Here is an 18,361-nt window from a genome sequence, read left to right as displayed (position 1 = left end):
ATAAATAGGAATAAAAAATAAAAATACAAGTGAATTGCACATTTCAAGTATTGAGTCTATTGCACTGTTGACTATTTACAAAAAGTATTGCACAAGGTATTGTACAGTGAGGTGAAGAGGCACTACAGCTTAGTTGTTCCCCCCTCCTTTGTCCTCCTGTTTCCCCTCCCTCTCCCCTCCAGAGAGGAGTTAAACAGTCTGATGGCGTGTGGGACAAAGGAGTTTTTAAGTCTGTTAGTTCTTGTCTTGGGGAGAAGCAACCTGTCACTGAACAGACTCTTCTGATTGTTTATGGCCGTGTGCAGAGGATGCCCAGCATTGTTCATAATGTCCATCAGTTTCTTTAATGTCCTTTTCTCAGCCTCCTGAGGAAGTACAGTCGGCTTTGGGCTTTTTTATACAGGTGCTCTGTGTTGCATGACCAGTCCAGTTTATTGTCCACCCACAGCCCGAGGTACTTGTACTTGTTGACCACCTCCACCTCCTCCCCCTCTATCTGAACCGGATAGCAGAGACCAAAGGAAGCAAGATTCCTGTGGGTGACTGTGCAATTTAATTTTGTATGCACATTAGAAGCCAGAAAGTATAATTTACATGTGGGGTAGAAGTGACTGAGGCCCAGGAGAAATTGGCCAACATGCTCTGCAAAAGTCTAAAAATCTTTACCCGGGTCTTTCCTTTGAGATGAAACTCACAAAAATAGGAAAATTAAAACCTTCCTTCATTCTTTAGGACACTTAAGGTTCATGCGCGGTTGCCTCTCCTCTGTTGTTTCTTCCTTTTCTAATCAAGAGCCCAAAGCCCACAAACTCTGACCAGAGTTTTTCCCCACAATACAAGCAGACATTAAGAGGGAAGGCTGGAGTCTGTTTAAGTCTGTCTCCTCCTTTCTGTCTCTTGCTGTCTACCCCAAAAACGAATACGATCCCAGAGCTAAGTGGGAAGTGACGGCAGCTGCCACTCATGTTGGACTCGTGCTGATTTACACTCACTGTCATAACTGTGAGCAGATGATTGAAGAGTCATGTCAGTGCGAGTTGCTTGGAATTTATTTTTCTTCTGCCTTTTCATTAAATGCTAAAGTGAGTTTTAATATGTTTAGCGTCACACTTACGTCAACATGGAGCTATTAAAATGGTATTACAACACAATGGATCCCTCAATTTCCCCCAGAAATAAAAACCCAAATAAAGTACTTTTGGAACTACATCACACTTACTGAAATCGACTTGCTTGTTTGTTTGTCTTTCTGCAGGATACCGCAAATGAATTTCCATGAAATTTGGTGGGAAGGTGGGACTTGAGCCAGGAACAGTTGATTCCGTTTCAAAGGTGTATTAGAGGAAGGATTTTACAGCATTATATGTTATCCAGATGAGATGATTTCATTGGAAATCCAGAGGGGATGTTCAAATAGTCAAAATGTGACAAGAATTAAACCTCATGAGACTTGACAAAATGTTACTGATAATTGTGCCAGTGGATCTTTGCTGTTAACAATAAGAGCAACTTTATACCAGAGCGAGCAACTGGTGAATAACTAAAATTAGTATGAAGAAATATAATTGAATCTATACATGCAAAAAATAGCTGTGCACATTTAATACTTTTCTGTGTGTGTTACAAGAGAAACAGGCCACAGCCACTCTCATCTGACAGCTAGATGCTGTCCTGTCTGTCTGAATTCATGCACACACACACACACACACACACACACACACACACACACACACACACACACACACACACACACACACACACACACACACACACACACACACACAAACTCTGAACTTGATCCAGCTAAGTGTTTTCAAAGCAGCTGCTAGAAAGTAAGACAGCTCAAGCCAGAGCAAGACAGTTTAACTATATCAACTGTGAATTATGCTTTCAAGGAAAACAGGCTTAATTTTGTGTTGCATGGACCATGCAGTCATTGTCCCTCAAACACACTGAACATTAAAGGTTAATACAAAGTCACAATAAAAAGTCATTGCTAATAATAAAAGAACAAACAATAAAAACTCCTTACCTTTCTGTGCAAGCCATCACCTTTCACACTGAAAAACAGCGTCTGTATAACCAAGCCACAGTTTCTATTATTTCCACATTACAAGCTCTCCTCTTCCCTCAGCCACCTGCAGTGTGCATTGAGCAAAGCAAACTGCCGTCCAGCACAAACATACCTTGTCTTTTCATGGGGAGGCCAGTGATAAAAATCATCCCACAATATATGAACAAAGACACCTTTAACAAAGGCTGTGATTCAATCTACACTCTTATCTTCTCTGCTCTCAGTATCTTCTGTGTCGTAAAAAGCATGCTTCACTGGAGATGAGAAGTGAATTATGGATCACAAACAAACAGGACACGTTAACTTCCGTCTCTAAAGTTGGAGCATTTGTCAAATAGTTGCAGTTGGGCTGCAGTTTATTATCAAACTTTTTAACCTTTGTTTTTGGTGTGTTCTGGGATGAGACTTGGGCTTCACAGCCATCATGATTTGTTTAGATTTAAATTTAGTTTTTCCTATAAGTTCGTGTGGAGACAAGTAATTTAAATAAAAAGATCTGAAAGGCTGAGTATCGTGTGGTGATCGCGCTAAAAATATTGTTGCATGAGTTTCAAAAGAGCACATGTATTATGCAAAAAGAAAGAGAAAAACCCATTAGTTGAATCTTGTGGAGGGTGTCACCCTATTGCTGTGAATTTGACTGGAGAGTCTGTCAGACCTGATGTAATATGCCAAGTAAGATTTTTTTGAGCTATTCCACGTTTCAAAACATTTTTGAGCGCCTCATACTATTGTTTTTGTCAGATTATACAAAAGTTCTCTTTTTACTCTGTGCATGCAACACCTTTTGATGATCGATCTGAATAAATATGATAGAAATAGAAATATTATTTATTGTTATGTTATCTCAGTACATAATAAAAAAAATATAACTCTGTATCATAAAGTATACAATCAAAATGTGTCAGGTTATTTTGACATTAACACAATGAAGATGCTTTTCATATTGAGTTCAGAAATAATTGTAGAAATGCGCAATTTGTGAAATATCTGCTTGTCACACCTCGTGAATAAATTAACAAAAACAGAATTGTGCCACCGATTAAAAAGTCATTATCATAATGAAGCCCACATAGATCCTGAACCAATGAGGAGAAAGTAGCGATTTGTTCCAGCCAACCAGAGTCCGAAGGTGGAGTGACGCTTTTAAAACTCCAACTCAAGTTGCTCTAACATGCAGCACTTCAGTTCACAGTGAGAACCACAAGTTTCACGACAGCACCCCCCTCCACGACAGCCCGGGACAACAAGGCAAACAAACAGGAAAGCGGGGGAAAAACAACAGGCTCGCACTGACTGAAACTGTTAAAGGAATTTACTTTGGCGCAACGCGCGCAAAAGCGCACTGGCCAATTTGGTGAAGGCTTGAACTTCAGTGGCAACATCTGAATTTTCATTTCCAAAGGACTGAACAAATAATGTTAAAAATGACGGAGGAGCATGACAAGTGTGTCGGTGACCAGCCATGCAGTCCATCGGGTACAAACAGTTCCATGTCCCAGGACGAGTCCGACTCCGATGCTCCGTCCTCGCCGACAGGCTCCGATGGTCAAGGATCCCTGCTCGCCGGTTTGGGCAAGAAACTGGACTCCGAAGATGATGAAAGGTTCCCTGCGTGTATACGAGATGCCGTCTCTCAGGTCCTAAAGGGGTACGACTGGTCCTTGGTACCAATGCCCGTGAGAGGGAACGGATCCCTGAAGAGTAAACCTCACGTCAAGAGACCCATGAATGCGTTCATGGTCTGGGCGCAAGCGGCCCGCAGAAAGCTCGCGGATCAGTATCCACACCTGCACAACGCAGAACTGAGCAAGACCCTGGGGAAACTTTGGCGGTAAGAAAAAATGTATATTTCAAATAAAATTATATATATTTATGTATGTAGATTGGGGTGTAGAGAAATTCAAGAATATTTTATGTAAGTGTAAAGTAACATAAAAAAAACAAAAGGACACTCAGGTCATCGAGACGCTGTGGCTGGAGTTTTGAACACGGACATGATTCTAATATTGTAACGCTTTTTTTTTTTGTTGTGTTTGGTGAAATGATTTGGAAATAAATAGATTTTTTGAACAAACCAAGACAGAAAACATCTTTTAGTGCGTGTTTTTCTCGACGTTTTTCTAGGAAACAAAAGCGCTAAAGTAACTTTAAATTTAACAACTGTGTCTTTGTTTACTTCAGCTCAATAATTTTCTCGATTTTATTTATTTATTTTTCTACCTTAGCTTGCTTTCAGAGAGTGAAAAGAGGCCATTCGTAGATGAAGCAGAGAGGCTTCGAGTTCAGCACAAGAAAGATCATCCAGACTACAAGTACCAGCCTCGAAGACGGAAGAATGTGAAACCAGGCCAGAGCGACTCAGATTCTGGAGCAGAACTGGCTCATCACATGTACAAAGCTGAACCAGGGATGGGAGGACTGGGAGGAATGAGTGACGGACACCACCATCCTGACCATGCAGGTATGTACTTTGCGGCTAATTTGTTTAATTCTTGAGATAATTTTGTGTTTGAAGTGGCAAACCTTCATTTCTGATTTACATCTTTTTTTTCAGGGCAGCCCCATGGTCCACCTACACCACCCACTACTCCTAAAACAGACCTCCACCATGGGGTGAAGCAGGATTTGAAACATGAAGGCCGTCGACTTGTTGACAGCAGCAGGCAAAACATTGACTTCAGCAATGTAGACATCTCTGAGCTCAGCACTGATGTCATCAGCAATATGGAGACCTTTGACGTTCACGAGTTTGACCAGTACCTCCCGCTCAATGGCCACGCCTCAGGCTCCTCAGACCACAGCCACAGCCACAGCCAGGCTCCACTGCCTGGCAGCGCTTACACTTCCTCATACAGCCATACAAGCAGCAACGGGTCAACGTGGAGCCGAAAGAGCTCCATGTCCTCCTCCTCTCCCTCCACCGGTGAGGTGGGCCAGCACCGTCTCCATATTAAAACAGAGCAACTGAGCCCCAGCCACTACAACGAGCACTCTCACGGCTCGCCCTCACACTCTGATTACGGCTCGTACAGTAGCCAGGCTTGTGTCACATCAGCCACATCAGCTGCCTCGGCCGCTTCCTCTTTCTCCAGCTCCCAGTGTGACTATACTGACCTTCAGAGCTCCAACTATTACAACCCTTACTCTAGCTATCCCTCTAGCCTTTATCAGTATCCCTACTTCCATTCATCCAGGCGGCCCTATAGCAGCCCAATCCTCAACAGTCTGTCCATGGCTCCTCCTCACAGCCCCAACGCATCCAGCTGGGACCAGCCGGTCTACACCACACTGTCTCGACCTTAAGAGTACAGAAACAGCCCGTTCGCACTGGAGACTCATTCAGATCGATGCGCTACTAACGAAGGAAGTAAGGAGGAGACGAAGTAGTGTGCGTAGGGGCTAGTAGGCTAAATGTGACCATTTGAACCTGAGACAGACAAGAGAAAAAAGTGCCTGCTGATTTTATACAGAGTTCTATTGTTGCGACGAAAACACACTTGTACAGACTTTTTACACAAAGAGAAATTGTGTTGTTGGTGAGCCAGACTCCTCCATGAGGACATATCGCCTACGCCTACATCCTGTACACCCTTCTTTCCAGTTAAAGATTGCATGTGTGTGCACACTTGAGGTAAAGAAAAGGCCTGACGCTGAATCGTGCAGGACTGAAATGGTTTGGCCAAACTCTGTCAATGTACACATGACCTATAATGTGCAGTTTCAGTAACACTTAACGGCCAGAGCCATGTCGCCGCACACTGTTTGCATCAGTGGATCAGTCTTAAATAACTGGCTCCTATGAATCTAGTGTCATTTTGGCATAAAAGTCTTATATCTATTTATGTTCATGCATTATTTGGTTTTGTTCTTAAGTAGATGAACACATATAATGTGGGTTTGGTTATTTAGAGTACTGTTTGGCTTTCAATGAAAACTAGGTAAATAAGGTGGTACAAGTGCCGTGTTTGATATTATTCAGTTAAAGACCAATTTTTCCAGAAACATCTCCATTCCAAGTTGCACACAAACAGATGGGACCAACAGACTCGCACAGGACAGAACAGGTGTCTGAAATCTATGCTTGGCAAATTGCGATTAGTCATGATCTAGGGTTAAAGGAAATGGGGTAAAATAACACCGCACACTCTGAGTGACATGTCAGCTGGATCTCGTGTATATGTCGATGGACAACACAAGACTTCGTCTACGTACATGCATCCGCGTTGGTGTGTCAGGGAGATAATGTGGTGTCAAACATGCACATGCATGCGCGAGTCATTTCCTTGGGAAAAAGTTGCATATATAACCCGTGACACAAACTATACGTTTTTTTGTTCGTTTGTTTTTTTTAAACCGAAATTCATCTTTTAACTTTTTCTCAAATAAGAGAATTTAGGGTTTAAAAGTGAAATTAAGTATGCGAGTATTTGCCAGTTTATCATCAACCATTAAGTGCCAACTCACTGCTGCAGTCGCATAAAACATTTTTGTGCCTTCTAATGCTTATTGTCAGTATTTTTATATGACAAGGAATTATTAACAAACTCCGGGCAGCACACAATCGGTAATCAACACCAGAGACTCCAACAGTTACCTTGCTTCTGGCTATGTCCTTAATTTGATATCATTCCTTACAGCCTTGGTTTGTAATGTTGTGTGACATGCTGTATGTGAAACGTACAGAGAATCATGCTTTTGTCCGCAGAACTGTGTTTTGTATCTTTATGGTGTATCAGTTTTTGAGAGAGGCTGTGAAAAGAATTGTTGTTCTATTAACTAGAGTTTCACTCGCACATGCACAGCTAACTCATGCGCTGACTTTTTTTTTTTAATAAAAAACTTTTTGTTGATACTTGTATTCGTCCTTCCTTTTTGGATTCACATATGGTTTCCGATGTTTTTGTTCTTAACAACAACAAAAAAACTGAAAAAAAAAAAAGAATTAACTGAACAGAAGCACGCCGTGTTGTTGGGTTTGCCTTTTCGCCGAACACCAGCTGTTAGACTCCTTCTCTAACATCTGTACTGTTTGCTATAGCTGCAGTGAGACTTTTATAAAGTCATTATTTTCCCTGTGATCCCTTCACAGTAAATCTAATTGGATTGTGCTCCGATCATGCGCTGAATTGTGTTTACATAAATAACAAAAATAATATTTTGCTTTAAGAACTCATGAGCCTTTATTCTGAAATTTAAACGTAGCGTGTAATGTTATATGTAAAAACAAAAACCATAAAAAGCATCTTATTATAATTACTGCTGCCACTTTCAGAACCTTTGGACAGAACCTTTTCCAGCATTTCATATGTGCCTGTAGTCATATATATCAGACTAGCTATCTTCACAAATATATATTTATGATTTTTTCCCATTAAACCATAAATGAGAGAAATGGTGAGAGATCCTATCTACGCTGGTCCAGTGGGTAGAATGCTTAAGTTGGCCCTGGCATGCATGCCAAGCAGCCGTCCCTAACCAGCCCAGGGAGAAGCCAAGTGCCAGGGCCGCGCTGCTGAATTTTAATGATTCATTATGCTGTGGAGGGGCCCCATTGTGTCCCTTTATCCGGACAGCTAGAAAGGAATTAATTGGACAGAAAATGGAAGGGCAAGGGGAACTGACAAGCCATTAAGAGGGTCCTGAATGGACGATTAGATGCACATGGTGGAGGACCCCTCCTCTCCCCGTCGCTGTCTCATATCACAGTGCTCCACAAACAAAAAACAACAAGAACAACAACCACAATGACCAGCAGACCAAACTGCAGAAATAATATCAGCGCACATAATCTGTAGATAATAAAAGAAGATAATACCACAGCAGATGGGGTGTGGGTGGCTCAAGAACGACTTGTTGTTTTTCTTCCCTGAAACTCTTTTTTTTTTTCACAAGTGTTTGCCAAATACTTTCAGGAGGAACTCTTGAGAAAGAACAGGAGTGAATAAAAGTGAGGCAAAAAGGCTCTTCAGGGTGCTTGGGTCCTGTTTCCCTGGAACTTGTCCACAGTTTCTGATTGGGCCTCTTGAAAAGCCCTACTGTAAATAACTGAAAAAGTGAAGTGCAGCGGGGAACTTTACTGCGAGCTATATTAGCACAATATACCGAATTAATAAACAAACCAAAAAAGGAAATCGCGTGGAACAGTTTTGTGTCGCAATCAGAGCTTTCAGTAAAAGCAGTTCATAGGTATGTGTCCAACCTACTTAATGCACAAAAATAGCTCAACAGCATGCAGATATCCTCGTGCGCACACTGACACAAACCCTGTCAGTCCACATGCGCATTCATGCAGGAACTGGAAATGAAAATAAAATATAATGCACATTCATTTTGCAGTGTTGAGTCTGTGCTGCATTCCAGCTGTCAACTTAATTGTTGATGGAGGAAGAGCGTTATTTGCCAAAGTCGAAGTCGTGGTCTCGGACCCAGGGGACATGAGGGGAAAGCAAGATGAAACGAGTGAAACTGGTGCTTCTACCACCTGACCGCATCCCCATTGTTCAGACTGGGATAACTCGCCTGGTAATAGTCTCATCCTGCCTAATGAGCCTGGCTGACTCAGGGCATGTTTTGGGGGAGGGAAAAAGGGGAGCTGGGAACTGTGAAAACCCTAAGAATGTGAGGCTGATTTGCAAGGGAAATGGAGTGGACATAAAGCACGGTTATTGCCCGCCGCCCAATCTGCCTAGCCTCATTCCAATTGATGTACTGAGTTTCTTTTAAGTTCTCCAAATCTTAATCATGCATTTATCTCATACCTCATCACTGATGGCATTTTCTCTTGCCTTGCACACTAAGCAAATATACTTCCTACACAAAATGATAAAAATGAATTGAGTTATAGGGCAGATTAAGTTATGTATTTTTAACCCCTTTATTACATTTTGCTTTCACAACAATTTATTTATCATTGTCATAAAATCAGGTATTATCTCTAAGACTTGAGGACAGAGCCACGCTGCTTGAGTTTATTTTACTGTGAATTTTACATCAGCTGCGTATTTGCATATACCAGTTTAAGTCAAGATGGCATATGACATGTTTTTAAAGAAAAGCTCTCGGGCTCTCTTGTTTACTTCAGTAACTCACGCTGCTTCCAAAACAAACAATTTCAACTAAACTTTAGCAGCTCCACCCAAGTAAACGATTCCCCGTGGCTTATTCGGTCTTGTCTCCCTGTTTCTCTCACTAAATAGAGGAATCTATTTTATTATTGGTGTGTCCTGTGTTTGTTGGGATCGCCAGGCCAAGTAAAACAGAGTGGCAGACAGAACCAACATTAACTTCCCCAATTCCTCACAGATGTGCCAGCGCAGAAAGGAATTGAAGAAGGTACAGTGCTTACTTCAACCTTTCTTTTTTTGATGCTGCAACTACTCAACCGAGAACAGAATAAGTACAGAAAAAAAAGAACAGAAGTTTGAAATTCAAAAACATTTTTTTAAATGTTTATGAAGTTGCAGTTTAGGTACTGGAATGTTTCTTGGTAAATTAGGAAGGATCAGTAAATTAAGCTCTTTGAAAACTTTTTAATCGCAAATTTTTTAATCTATTCTTTAGTCGGGCATTAAAAGAAAAAAAACCATTCTGAAGTAAAAATGTCTCAATGGAGTGTCTGATTACGGTTGTTTACTGAAAAGATAATCAGACCTGGGTCTAAAAGTATTTGCAAATAATTCTGTGTCTGTTTCAACCTGCCTGGAGCGCCAGATGGGAGGGATTACTGCACCAGGAGAGTCAGAGAATGTCAGGTTACTTTTACTACTTTTCTGATTAATAAAACTTTCTCCTGTTATGAATTTCACATTTGGAAAAAACAACAAATTCTAATTCTGATAAAAGGATAAAAAAGGTTAGATATTATTCAAAATAATGAAAAAGATATTATTAAAATTGGGCTTTATCAGCCCTCTGAAATTCTCTTAGTGATATCTTTTACCACAGGTGGAACATTCTCCTTTTTTTAAGAAATAAAGAAATGTGAAAAAATACAGCAACAGTTTGACATCTGGTCATGTTCTGTTCCCTGAACAGTTGTCCACAGTCTTTCACTTTCTTTTTTCATTTGTTCTCTCCTTTTCACTTTTCTTGGCACATCGCAATTGTGAATGGGGTGGCAGCATAGCTGCTCATCTTGTTTCCACAGCTTTAAGACTTGTTGATTAGTAACTGAGGCTGTGTTTTCATTGTCACAGCTTTCTGCTTTTGTTGAACTATGGAATCATTCCATCATCATGTACTTTCTCCATCTTTACTTGAAGTTATCTCATCTAACCCTTTTTCCCTTCCTGCATCCTGAGTCCCATGCTGTGAGTGAGTTTACTGTCTCAATGAAACAACTTTTAATGGTTGACAAAACATTTCTAAAATATGCAAAATTAAAGTTTAACTTATGGCAAATCTTCTGCTTCTGCATGTAGATTATTTTGTAGATGTATTGATTTATTGTATTATGGCCCTTTTATATAAGCTACCATAAAAATGTTATTATAAACATTATTTAGAGCTTTCTGTCATTTAAAGTGACATACGCAGGAACTTAATTGTAATCAATGGTTAATACAAAATTATCATGCCAACTAGGGAATTTATTTTCTGGCTGATATAATTAAGGATGATGAATTATCCCCCGCCTCCCCCCCCTCCCAATTTGCATTGTTGCCCAGTCCCACAGCCCCCAACACCCACACAAGTTACACTCTTCTGTTACCAGTGACACGGAGGAGAGGGAGAGAGGGAGAGAGACTGAGCCACCAGCAAGACCCCGGAATGTCGGGTGTGGGAGGAACATTTGCCATAAAATTTTAATGCTATTGATTTGGAGAGGTGGTTGAGGTAGAGACAAAACAAGAGGAGAGAGTGAAAAGGAAAGAAGAAGTCGGCGGTCTACGAAAAGAGAGAGGGGGAAAAGAATTCAGAGGAAGCGGACAGAAGGACGGAAACTCTCAGGTAGAAAGAAGAAGGAAAAAAAAAATTTCTCTTGTTATTTGCAGAGCTGCTTGGCAGAAGGTGCAGCAGGGACAGCAGGACCAGAGTTTTAAATGTTGCTTAGTGTTGGCAGAGCTGTGTGTGAGTGCTCTCTGTGGGAGCACCAAATCTTGACGCCCAGCAAAACATGGCGATTCACACACAACCAGCAGAGCCCATCAAAACCCATTTACCCAGCTAGCACTAATATTCCCCATAAGCCTGCAGCTTTCACATGGCTGTACTGCAGTGCCATGAGGAATGCATTTTAAAATCATGTCTTGGTTGCCACAGTTTTTCTGGTTTATGGGCCTATAGTGAAATGGAAAGTACACCGCAACATATTAGGTGACCATTGCAATATTTATATATTATGCATATGATCAGCAACACATGTCTGTCCTCTCACACTTGATAGCGCTTGTGGTATGACAAAGAGCAGGGTAGGCGGGGAGGGAGAGGAAAAAATAGGGAAGAGTTTGTTCTCCCATGTGGTTTGGGCCTGTTCTGAGTGGGCTTGGAGCCACGCCAGTCTACCCTTGGTTCAGCCTTTGATATGGATGGGGTTCATTATGTAACTGAATCTATTGTCAAAGAATAAAACAATATGAGGCCAGAGGTGTGTTGTGTGAGGAGCTAAAAAGCGAGTGGCTGAAAAGGGTATGTACACCGCTCTCTCTCACCTTATCGCAGTCCTCACACAGTGAACAGCACTCCCTACCTCGGCTTCCAAGTGAACTACACACTGTATTAACAGCAACCGTCTCCAAACAGGTTTCTCACGTTGAATGCATAGTGAGACATGCATTCAACGACAAAACCTTCCAGGATTCATTCAACCTTTCCTTTTCTCTGTTTGCTATTTTGTTTTTTTCCATTCACACACCTGCAAAGAATAAGCATAAAACCTGATATAAATTATTGAGATTATTATCTACTTGCAAGAGTGGGTAGCATCAAAAAGATCCTCTCTAATATGAATCATGAACCTTCTTACCTCCCCACTATGGGGTTTCCTGTTATGCAACAGAAAATTATCAAAGTTTAGGTTTGGTTGACACCAAACCGGAGAACTTGATCATCTGCATTTGGTCAACACACAAACACAACGGTACTGCAACAAACACAGCTACAGCTTAAAGCAATACTTTCTGTGGTTTGATACCCCTTTTCCTACTGTAGCCTCAGCAAGGCTGGAGGAACTCTGAGCATGTATCGTGAGCGAGTGCCTTAACCTTTTAGTGGTTTGCAGAGTTCATTATGGTTGAGCTATGGTGAAAGCAGCAAACCTCCGTGGTTGCAGAGGTCACCCGCTGCGCAATGCTCTGGCGCCTCCAACCCGACACTGGGTCCCTGACCGATGCTTGCTCTCACAGACAAAAAGGGATGCAAAGACCCTGAACTGTGACTTTAAGGTGCTCTAACCGCGTCACATCTGATGACGCTCCTGTGCTGGAGACCAGCAGTCTGATTTAACTGCAGCAGCCAAATGCTGCTCAATGCAAATGCGTTATATTTGGAGCAGCAGAGGCAGAGGGTGATTTGCATGAATGAAAATGAGATCAGCCTGTTTGCTGTTTGAGGAAGAGATGTTATAGGGCAGAAGACACACACGCTTTACGATCTTGCTAGCTCATCACCAGTGTGACACTCCAAACTTGGTGCTTTTCAGCGTTAGTCGTACAAGGAGGAAGAAATGACTCACTGTATGTAAATGTTTAAAGGTGGAATTTGGATCTGGAAAGGCAAACCTTGACCACAAACAGCCAGTAACACAGGACAGGGATGAGACTACACTCTGTGGTTTCCAGCCCTCCGTTCTTTACTCCTGTATTCCTGAATGTTTGCTTTGGTCTTCTTTTTCTCCCACGTTGAAACTCAGCAACGACAACAGTCAGAGCTCAGCGACTATTACAATCACGATACTTCATAGAGAAACAACAATGACGTTTGACGGCGCCTTGTTGACTTTACAGGAATGCTGGGAATAAGCACAAGGTTAGCATTCAGTTGGTAAATCCAGAGTCAGAAGCAGCAGCCTGTATAATAGGCCAGCTGGTTTTCAAAAAGGATCAAATGTCTGCCTGGTTGAACAGCCATTAAGTGGCATTTGTTGTGTGTTTATAAAAAAGACACACCAAAAGATTCAATAAAATGATTTAAATTTCACTTCTGATGAAGCTGCGGGCTAAAATTCCCCCATGACCAAAGATAAAAGTCTCCTTCATCAGTATCTTCTCAGTTCTCCAGCCAAAAGTTAAAGGGAAAGGTCTTGGTTTTCTCCACAACACTCCATTGTCATCCTACACCCCACTCGTGGTCACATGTTACAACCCACTGAGCTACATCACTCTTCATTAGGAGAGAGAAAAGAAATGAAACTTGCCATTTGTCTTAATGACAGAGCCATGATGTCACATGGCTACGAAGCAATGCCTGTGTCAAATTTTAGTAGCCTGAGACAAACACATGAGAAAGACAAAAAAAGAAGACTGAGCCGAGGAGGGTGCTTTTAGCCAGCAGGAGGGACTATTAACTGTAGCAGCTAATGAGCTTGAACTTTGACCCCTTATATAGACTGGGGACTCGGTGGTACATTGCCCCACTTGCTGCCTAAATGTTTTATGGTTTTTGGAAGGTGGAATGAGCTGGAAGACTAAAACATTCTAATGGAAACATGTATGGTGTGTGTCGCTAAAACTATATTTCAGCCATACAGTATGACATTAGCTCATGTGTCCACTGTTTTCAGTCTTTTGGTTTGGTTAGAAAGCAACTGTGCTGTAATTTTGGACAGATATTGATTATCCTCCTGCTAATTTGACTCAAGTCTCTTTATACTGAGCTAGCATATATTATTATCATCACCCTTCATGTAAGTTAAGACTCAAGCATTTCCCTGCTTCAAGGAAACACACAGGTAGCGAGCACTTCACAGTCTGGGAGTGCTGGAAGTGGGGTAGGATGATGTGCAGGGATTATTTGATCAACTGTGAAAAATGATCTGTAGTTTGGGAGGGTCAGTTTTTGTTAAAACAGACCTTTCCCTGTTTTGCTGTGTGATATCCCTGAGAAGAGGTGCTCTCATTGCTGCAGGGAAGGTTACTGGAGGTTAGAAATCCTCGCAATAATGGATGAAATCACTCGAGTAAGCAGAAAATTTAATGTAATAATGTTTTTTTTTTTTAAAGAATAATATAGGCTCTCAGATTATCTGTATTGTTTGGAAAGCATAAGAAATCGGAAAATATATATAAAAAAAAAAAAGAAATAATAATAATAATGATAATGTAGCTGTGCTTGATAACAGCCAGCATTGAGAACAGCTGTAGGTAAATATGCCAGGCAGGCTGATCCTTTTGGGCAATTAAAGTCTAGGTAGAGTGTAAATAAATGCATCTGCTTATTAAAATTTCTCTAAACTAGCGCCAAGAAGTAAAGTCATTGTTTTCTTTCTTTCTTTCTTTCTTTCTTGGTTAAGTACCTTCAAATAATTTCCCCCAGGGATCAATAAAGTATTCTGATTCTGATTCATAAACCCATTTAAGATTTTAATCTCACCACAGCAATCTTTTTCAATAAAAATATTGCGCTTCACGGTTTTGTTACTTATCAAAATAAAGACTAATGTACACTTTGTTCTTGGGCCCACATACTTGATCCCACTGCAAATGGGTTTTGCTTACTTTATTTATGCTGCAGCAGTAGTTGTGGTCAGTAAAGAATCTGCATTTTCTTTCATTTTCCCATCACACTTGACACCCCTCTCCCTAAGCTTTGCTTCTTTCTTTCCAATTATAGGGCGCATACGCATGCGCATGAGTGAGCAAGTGAGTGTGTTTGCACACATGTAAATGTAGCTGCTCTTCCAGGGCTAATCCTGGGGTGGCAGGAGTGGAGAAGGGGGTGCGAGCACATGTGCAGATCTTTCAACTGTGGTTTGCGATGTTTAGTCTTGCTTCGTCAGCACTTCTTGAACCCAGTCCAGAAAAGCTTTCAGATGCCCATAATTCTAGACTCCCTCTGCCTGAAGCTCAGTCACCCTCTCTGCCCAGGGAACAGTCCCATCAAAACATAAAAAATCAACAACAAAAAAAGCAAAAACAAAGTGAAGATAAGCAAAAGATGATTAAAATGTGATGCTTATTTCCCCCCCAAGGTAAAGATAGATAGTCTTTGCTGTGTAAACTTTTTGCCCTGCAGGGACTTTCCAAATATCCCTCATGATCTTTCATCACAAGGTGCACTGGCATCATCATCACTAAGGTATCACTGGCTTTTCATGCCAAACTTTCTATTGCTCTACCCATCTCCCCTCCCTGTTCCCAGTTTTGCTCTGAAATCGCTCCAGGGCACCTGACAGCAAACAAGCCGCATCCTGGCTGGAACATTGAGGGGATTTCCCCGTAATTTGTGTTCTACGGTCCATCTCAGTAAAAAAAATAAACCGCAGTCGTATAATATCATCAAACTGCGTCTGACAGGAAGGGAAGATGCATGCATATCACATGCTGGTTTAATCAAATCTCCAAAGTTAATATGTTTAGCTTACTATTACAAATCTTATTTCAGCAAAGTGGCATTTGTGCAAGATTTAATGCGCTATATAACCGTTTTTATTATTAGGAGACATGCTTTATTTTGATCCCAAACGCTGTTTTTATTCTTTTGTTGTCTATTTCCTATTGATGTGTGCAGATCTATATGTGACTGTGATCACAGGGGGTCAAAAGCTTTCTCCTCTCACTTTCTTTGTGTGCTATCATAACGTTCAGCAGCCCAACAGAGGACAACTGCTCTGTGCAGTAAGAACTTTTGCTTTCTTGGCCCTTGCAGCTGTCCAGTCACCCAGGTCTTTAGTTCATAACAACAGCTGAGGCTCAACCTATTTACTTGTAGCACGAGGGCCAAGATAATCTCCCACAGATCCCCCTCATAGCTGCTGCTATTTGACTGCACGTCCTACCTGAAATAATTAAATTGTGCAAATATTCATTCTGCTTCATTCTAAAGCATGCTAAGTTTATCCACCATCCTACAATCCCAGAATTATCATAAGCACATTTAATCCAACCAGAAAAGGAAGCAGATGCAGAGTCTCTTGTAACAGTTAAAACTGTTGACCCACCTCGGAACTCTTTTTAACAAGGGGGAAAGTGGAATCAAGCCAACGAAATGATCAACTTACAGAACTGCAACTGGGGACTCTGCGTGTCATCATCACTTTTCACTTGAAAATTTAAGACGCACAGGTGGTATGAGTTGCTTTGGAGAAGGTTCCTCCCCAAAGAGGAGTCTATGTTCCACCTGTTCTTCCTGTTACCACAGAAACCAGTCGCCGCTGAGTAACATGACCCTCTCCTACGTATGTAAAATAAAACTTCAGTTCATGCAAATATTTGGCTTAACTCTCACAACAATGTAATCACTTACATAAGCATGCTGTATGCTGTAAATGATACATGTATTTCCATAAAGATGACTGGCACCAAGACAGATTGTTGAAAGGAAGCAGGTCACCACATGATGGCACTGCAGCACTTTAAAGCAATTATTTTGATTCTGGGATCTGTTGCTCCACTTAGTGGTCAAAAACACACATTACAAATGCCCCTTACCTGCAATTATGTCCCAAATTATTCTTTCTTTCTTTCTTTCTTTCTTTCTTTCTTTCTTTCTTTCTTTCTTTCTTTCTTTCTTTCTTTCTTTCTTTTGACAAATCAAATGAATTCTTATAAATATAAGAATGACATGAGGTTTCGTTTTTTTAAATAACTTTTGTATTTTATTTGACATATTTACAAAAAACGAATCTTCAGATCTATTTACACTGTCTTATTGACCAGTGGAAACACATTTATTTGCAGTTACAGCCTTTAAATTCTTGTAGTTAATCACCTAACAAAATTCAACACATGAATTTTGGCCCCTACCTTGTTAGTGAACATCCAGTGATTCATTGGATTATACCTTCAGTGGCCTGGAATTGCTTGGATATGGGTTTGTAGCCCAGAAGATTCTTGGAAACACCATCAGTCAACCAAATCTTTATTTCAAACATGTAAGCATCAAGCTTTAAGGCATATAAAAAATCAAAATAAACATGAAATCAGTGAGAGAAAAACTATTTATATGGAAAAAACAAAAACCTTTACTGTTGGAAAAGGAGTAGGAGGAAGCAAATGCTTATTGAGTCCTACCCCAATCTGTTTTGATAATACAATCTAGAATACATGACCTGAGGTCATCTCTTACCTCTGTCTTCTTACTGGAGGCAGATGTCCTTGTACTATCAATTGGAAGTGCTTTTACTAACTCCCTTGAATTTTTAGCCCACCAGGAATTCTCTAGACACTTCTAGAACTTCTGCAACAGACTCTGGGTATGCTAAAATACATAAACTGTAAATAACATATGCCCTAATACTAATGCAGGTAAAGGGGATGAATACTTTTAGACAGGATTAAAAATAAAGCATTAGTATGTTAGTATGAATTCCATCACAACCATAATTCACCGAATATAAGGTCAAATGTCACCAGGTGAGCTTTACTGTAGAGAATTTTAAAAAGATAAAAGAAAAAAATTGCTGTTATTATTTATTGTTTATTATTATTATTTTGTTATTTGATTCTAGAGAATGCAGAAAAAGTCTTGATATTTAGCGCTTTGTTTAATTCATGTGTCTGAAGTCAGTTAATTTTTAAAATGGGTGAAATAAAGGTGTTTCCCTCTAACCAGACACGGCAAAGCTTCCAATAAGAGCTGAGACAAAACAGTCTGGTTCACACAGATGCCACTCACATTGCACTTGTTTGTTTAAATGGACAGGATGGCAGAATAAAATAAAGAAAAAGATTTGGAGGTGTGAGAGCTTGGTGGGTCTCGATCAAGTTTAGTATCGAGTTCCAGACCAGAAAAGAGGATGATCACAATTAGAGAAGACTAATGAGTTGAATAGAAATATAACTGGAAGTGACTGTATGTCTTAGGGTCATTAGAAGAACATGGGTTTGATGTATATGAGGAAATGTACCATATGCAGAAATGTAATGTTGTTTCACCTAAGACAATCAACTGGCTGTTAGTCATGATATGCCTTAAAAATTTGAGTTTAAACAAAATTTAAAGAAAAGCCAGCAACACGGCACATCGGGTATGTTTCTTTGTGTTCACTTGTGCTTATTTGTATCTGTGTATCAGCCCTGTGAATGATCAGACTAGTGCCTCATTCCTGTAGCAATCTAAAAGAAAGTGCAGTTAAATAAACCAAAACTGAATATAAATATATGTCAATTTCTAAAATGCATTGCACTG

The 18,361-nt window shown here is 40.6% G+C and overlaps 1 protein-coding gene across 1 annotated transcript; it reads left to right on the top strand.

Annotated features, from left to right (window-relative positions):
• The first annotated feature begins 3,242 nt into the window (after window positions 1-3,242).
• On the top strand, window positions 3,243-6,918 carry LOC308410995 (transcription factor Sox-8). The gene is made up of 3 exons (XM_080904677.1): window positions 3,243-3,908; window positions 4,303-4,538; window positions 4,632-6,918. The coding sequence occupies exons 1-3, from the start codon at window positions 3,493-3,495 to the stop codon at window positions 5,378-5,380; spliced, it is 1,401 nt and encodes a 466-aa protein (XP_080760803.1). The 5' UTR covers window positions 3,243-3,492; the 3' UTR covers window positions 5,381-6,918.
• The last annotated feature ends 11,443 nt before the right edge of the window (window positions 6,919-18,361 follow it).

The sequence above is a fragment of the Rhamphochromis sp. 'chilingali' genome (assembly GCF_963969265.1).
Source record: "Rhamphochromis sp. 'chilingali' genome assembly, chromosome: 15".
Lineage (NCBI taxonomy): Eukaryota > Metazoa > Chordata > Actinopteri > Cichliformes > Cichlidae > Rhamphochromis > Rhamphochromis sp. 'chilingali'.
This window is presented reverse-complemented; position numbering and strand designations above follow the sequence as displayed.

Coding starts and splice junctions, on each gene's coding strand:
- LOC308410995 (XM_080904677.1), top strand. CDS start 3,493: ATGTTAAAAATGACGGAGGAGCATGACAAGTGTGTCGGTGACCAGCCA. Junction 3,909..4,302: donor ACCCTGGGGAAACTTTGGCG/GTAAGAAAAAAT, acceptor TTTCTACCTTAG/CTTGCTTTCAGAGAGTGAAA. Junction 4,539..4,631: donor CCACCATCCTGACCATGCAG/GTATGTACTTTG, acceptor CTTTTTTTTCAG/GGCAGCCCCATGGTCCACCT.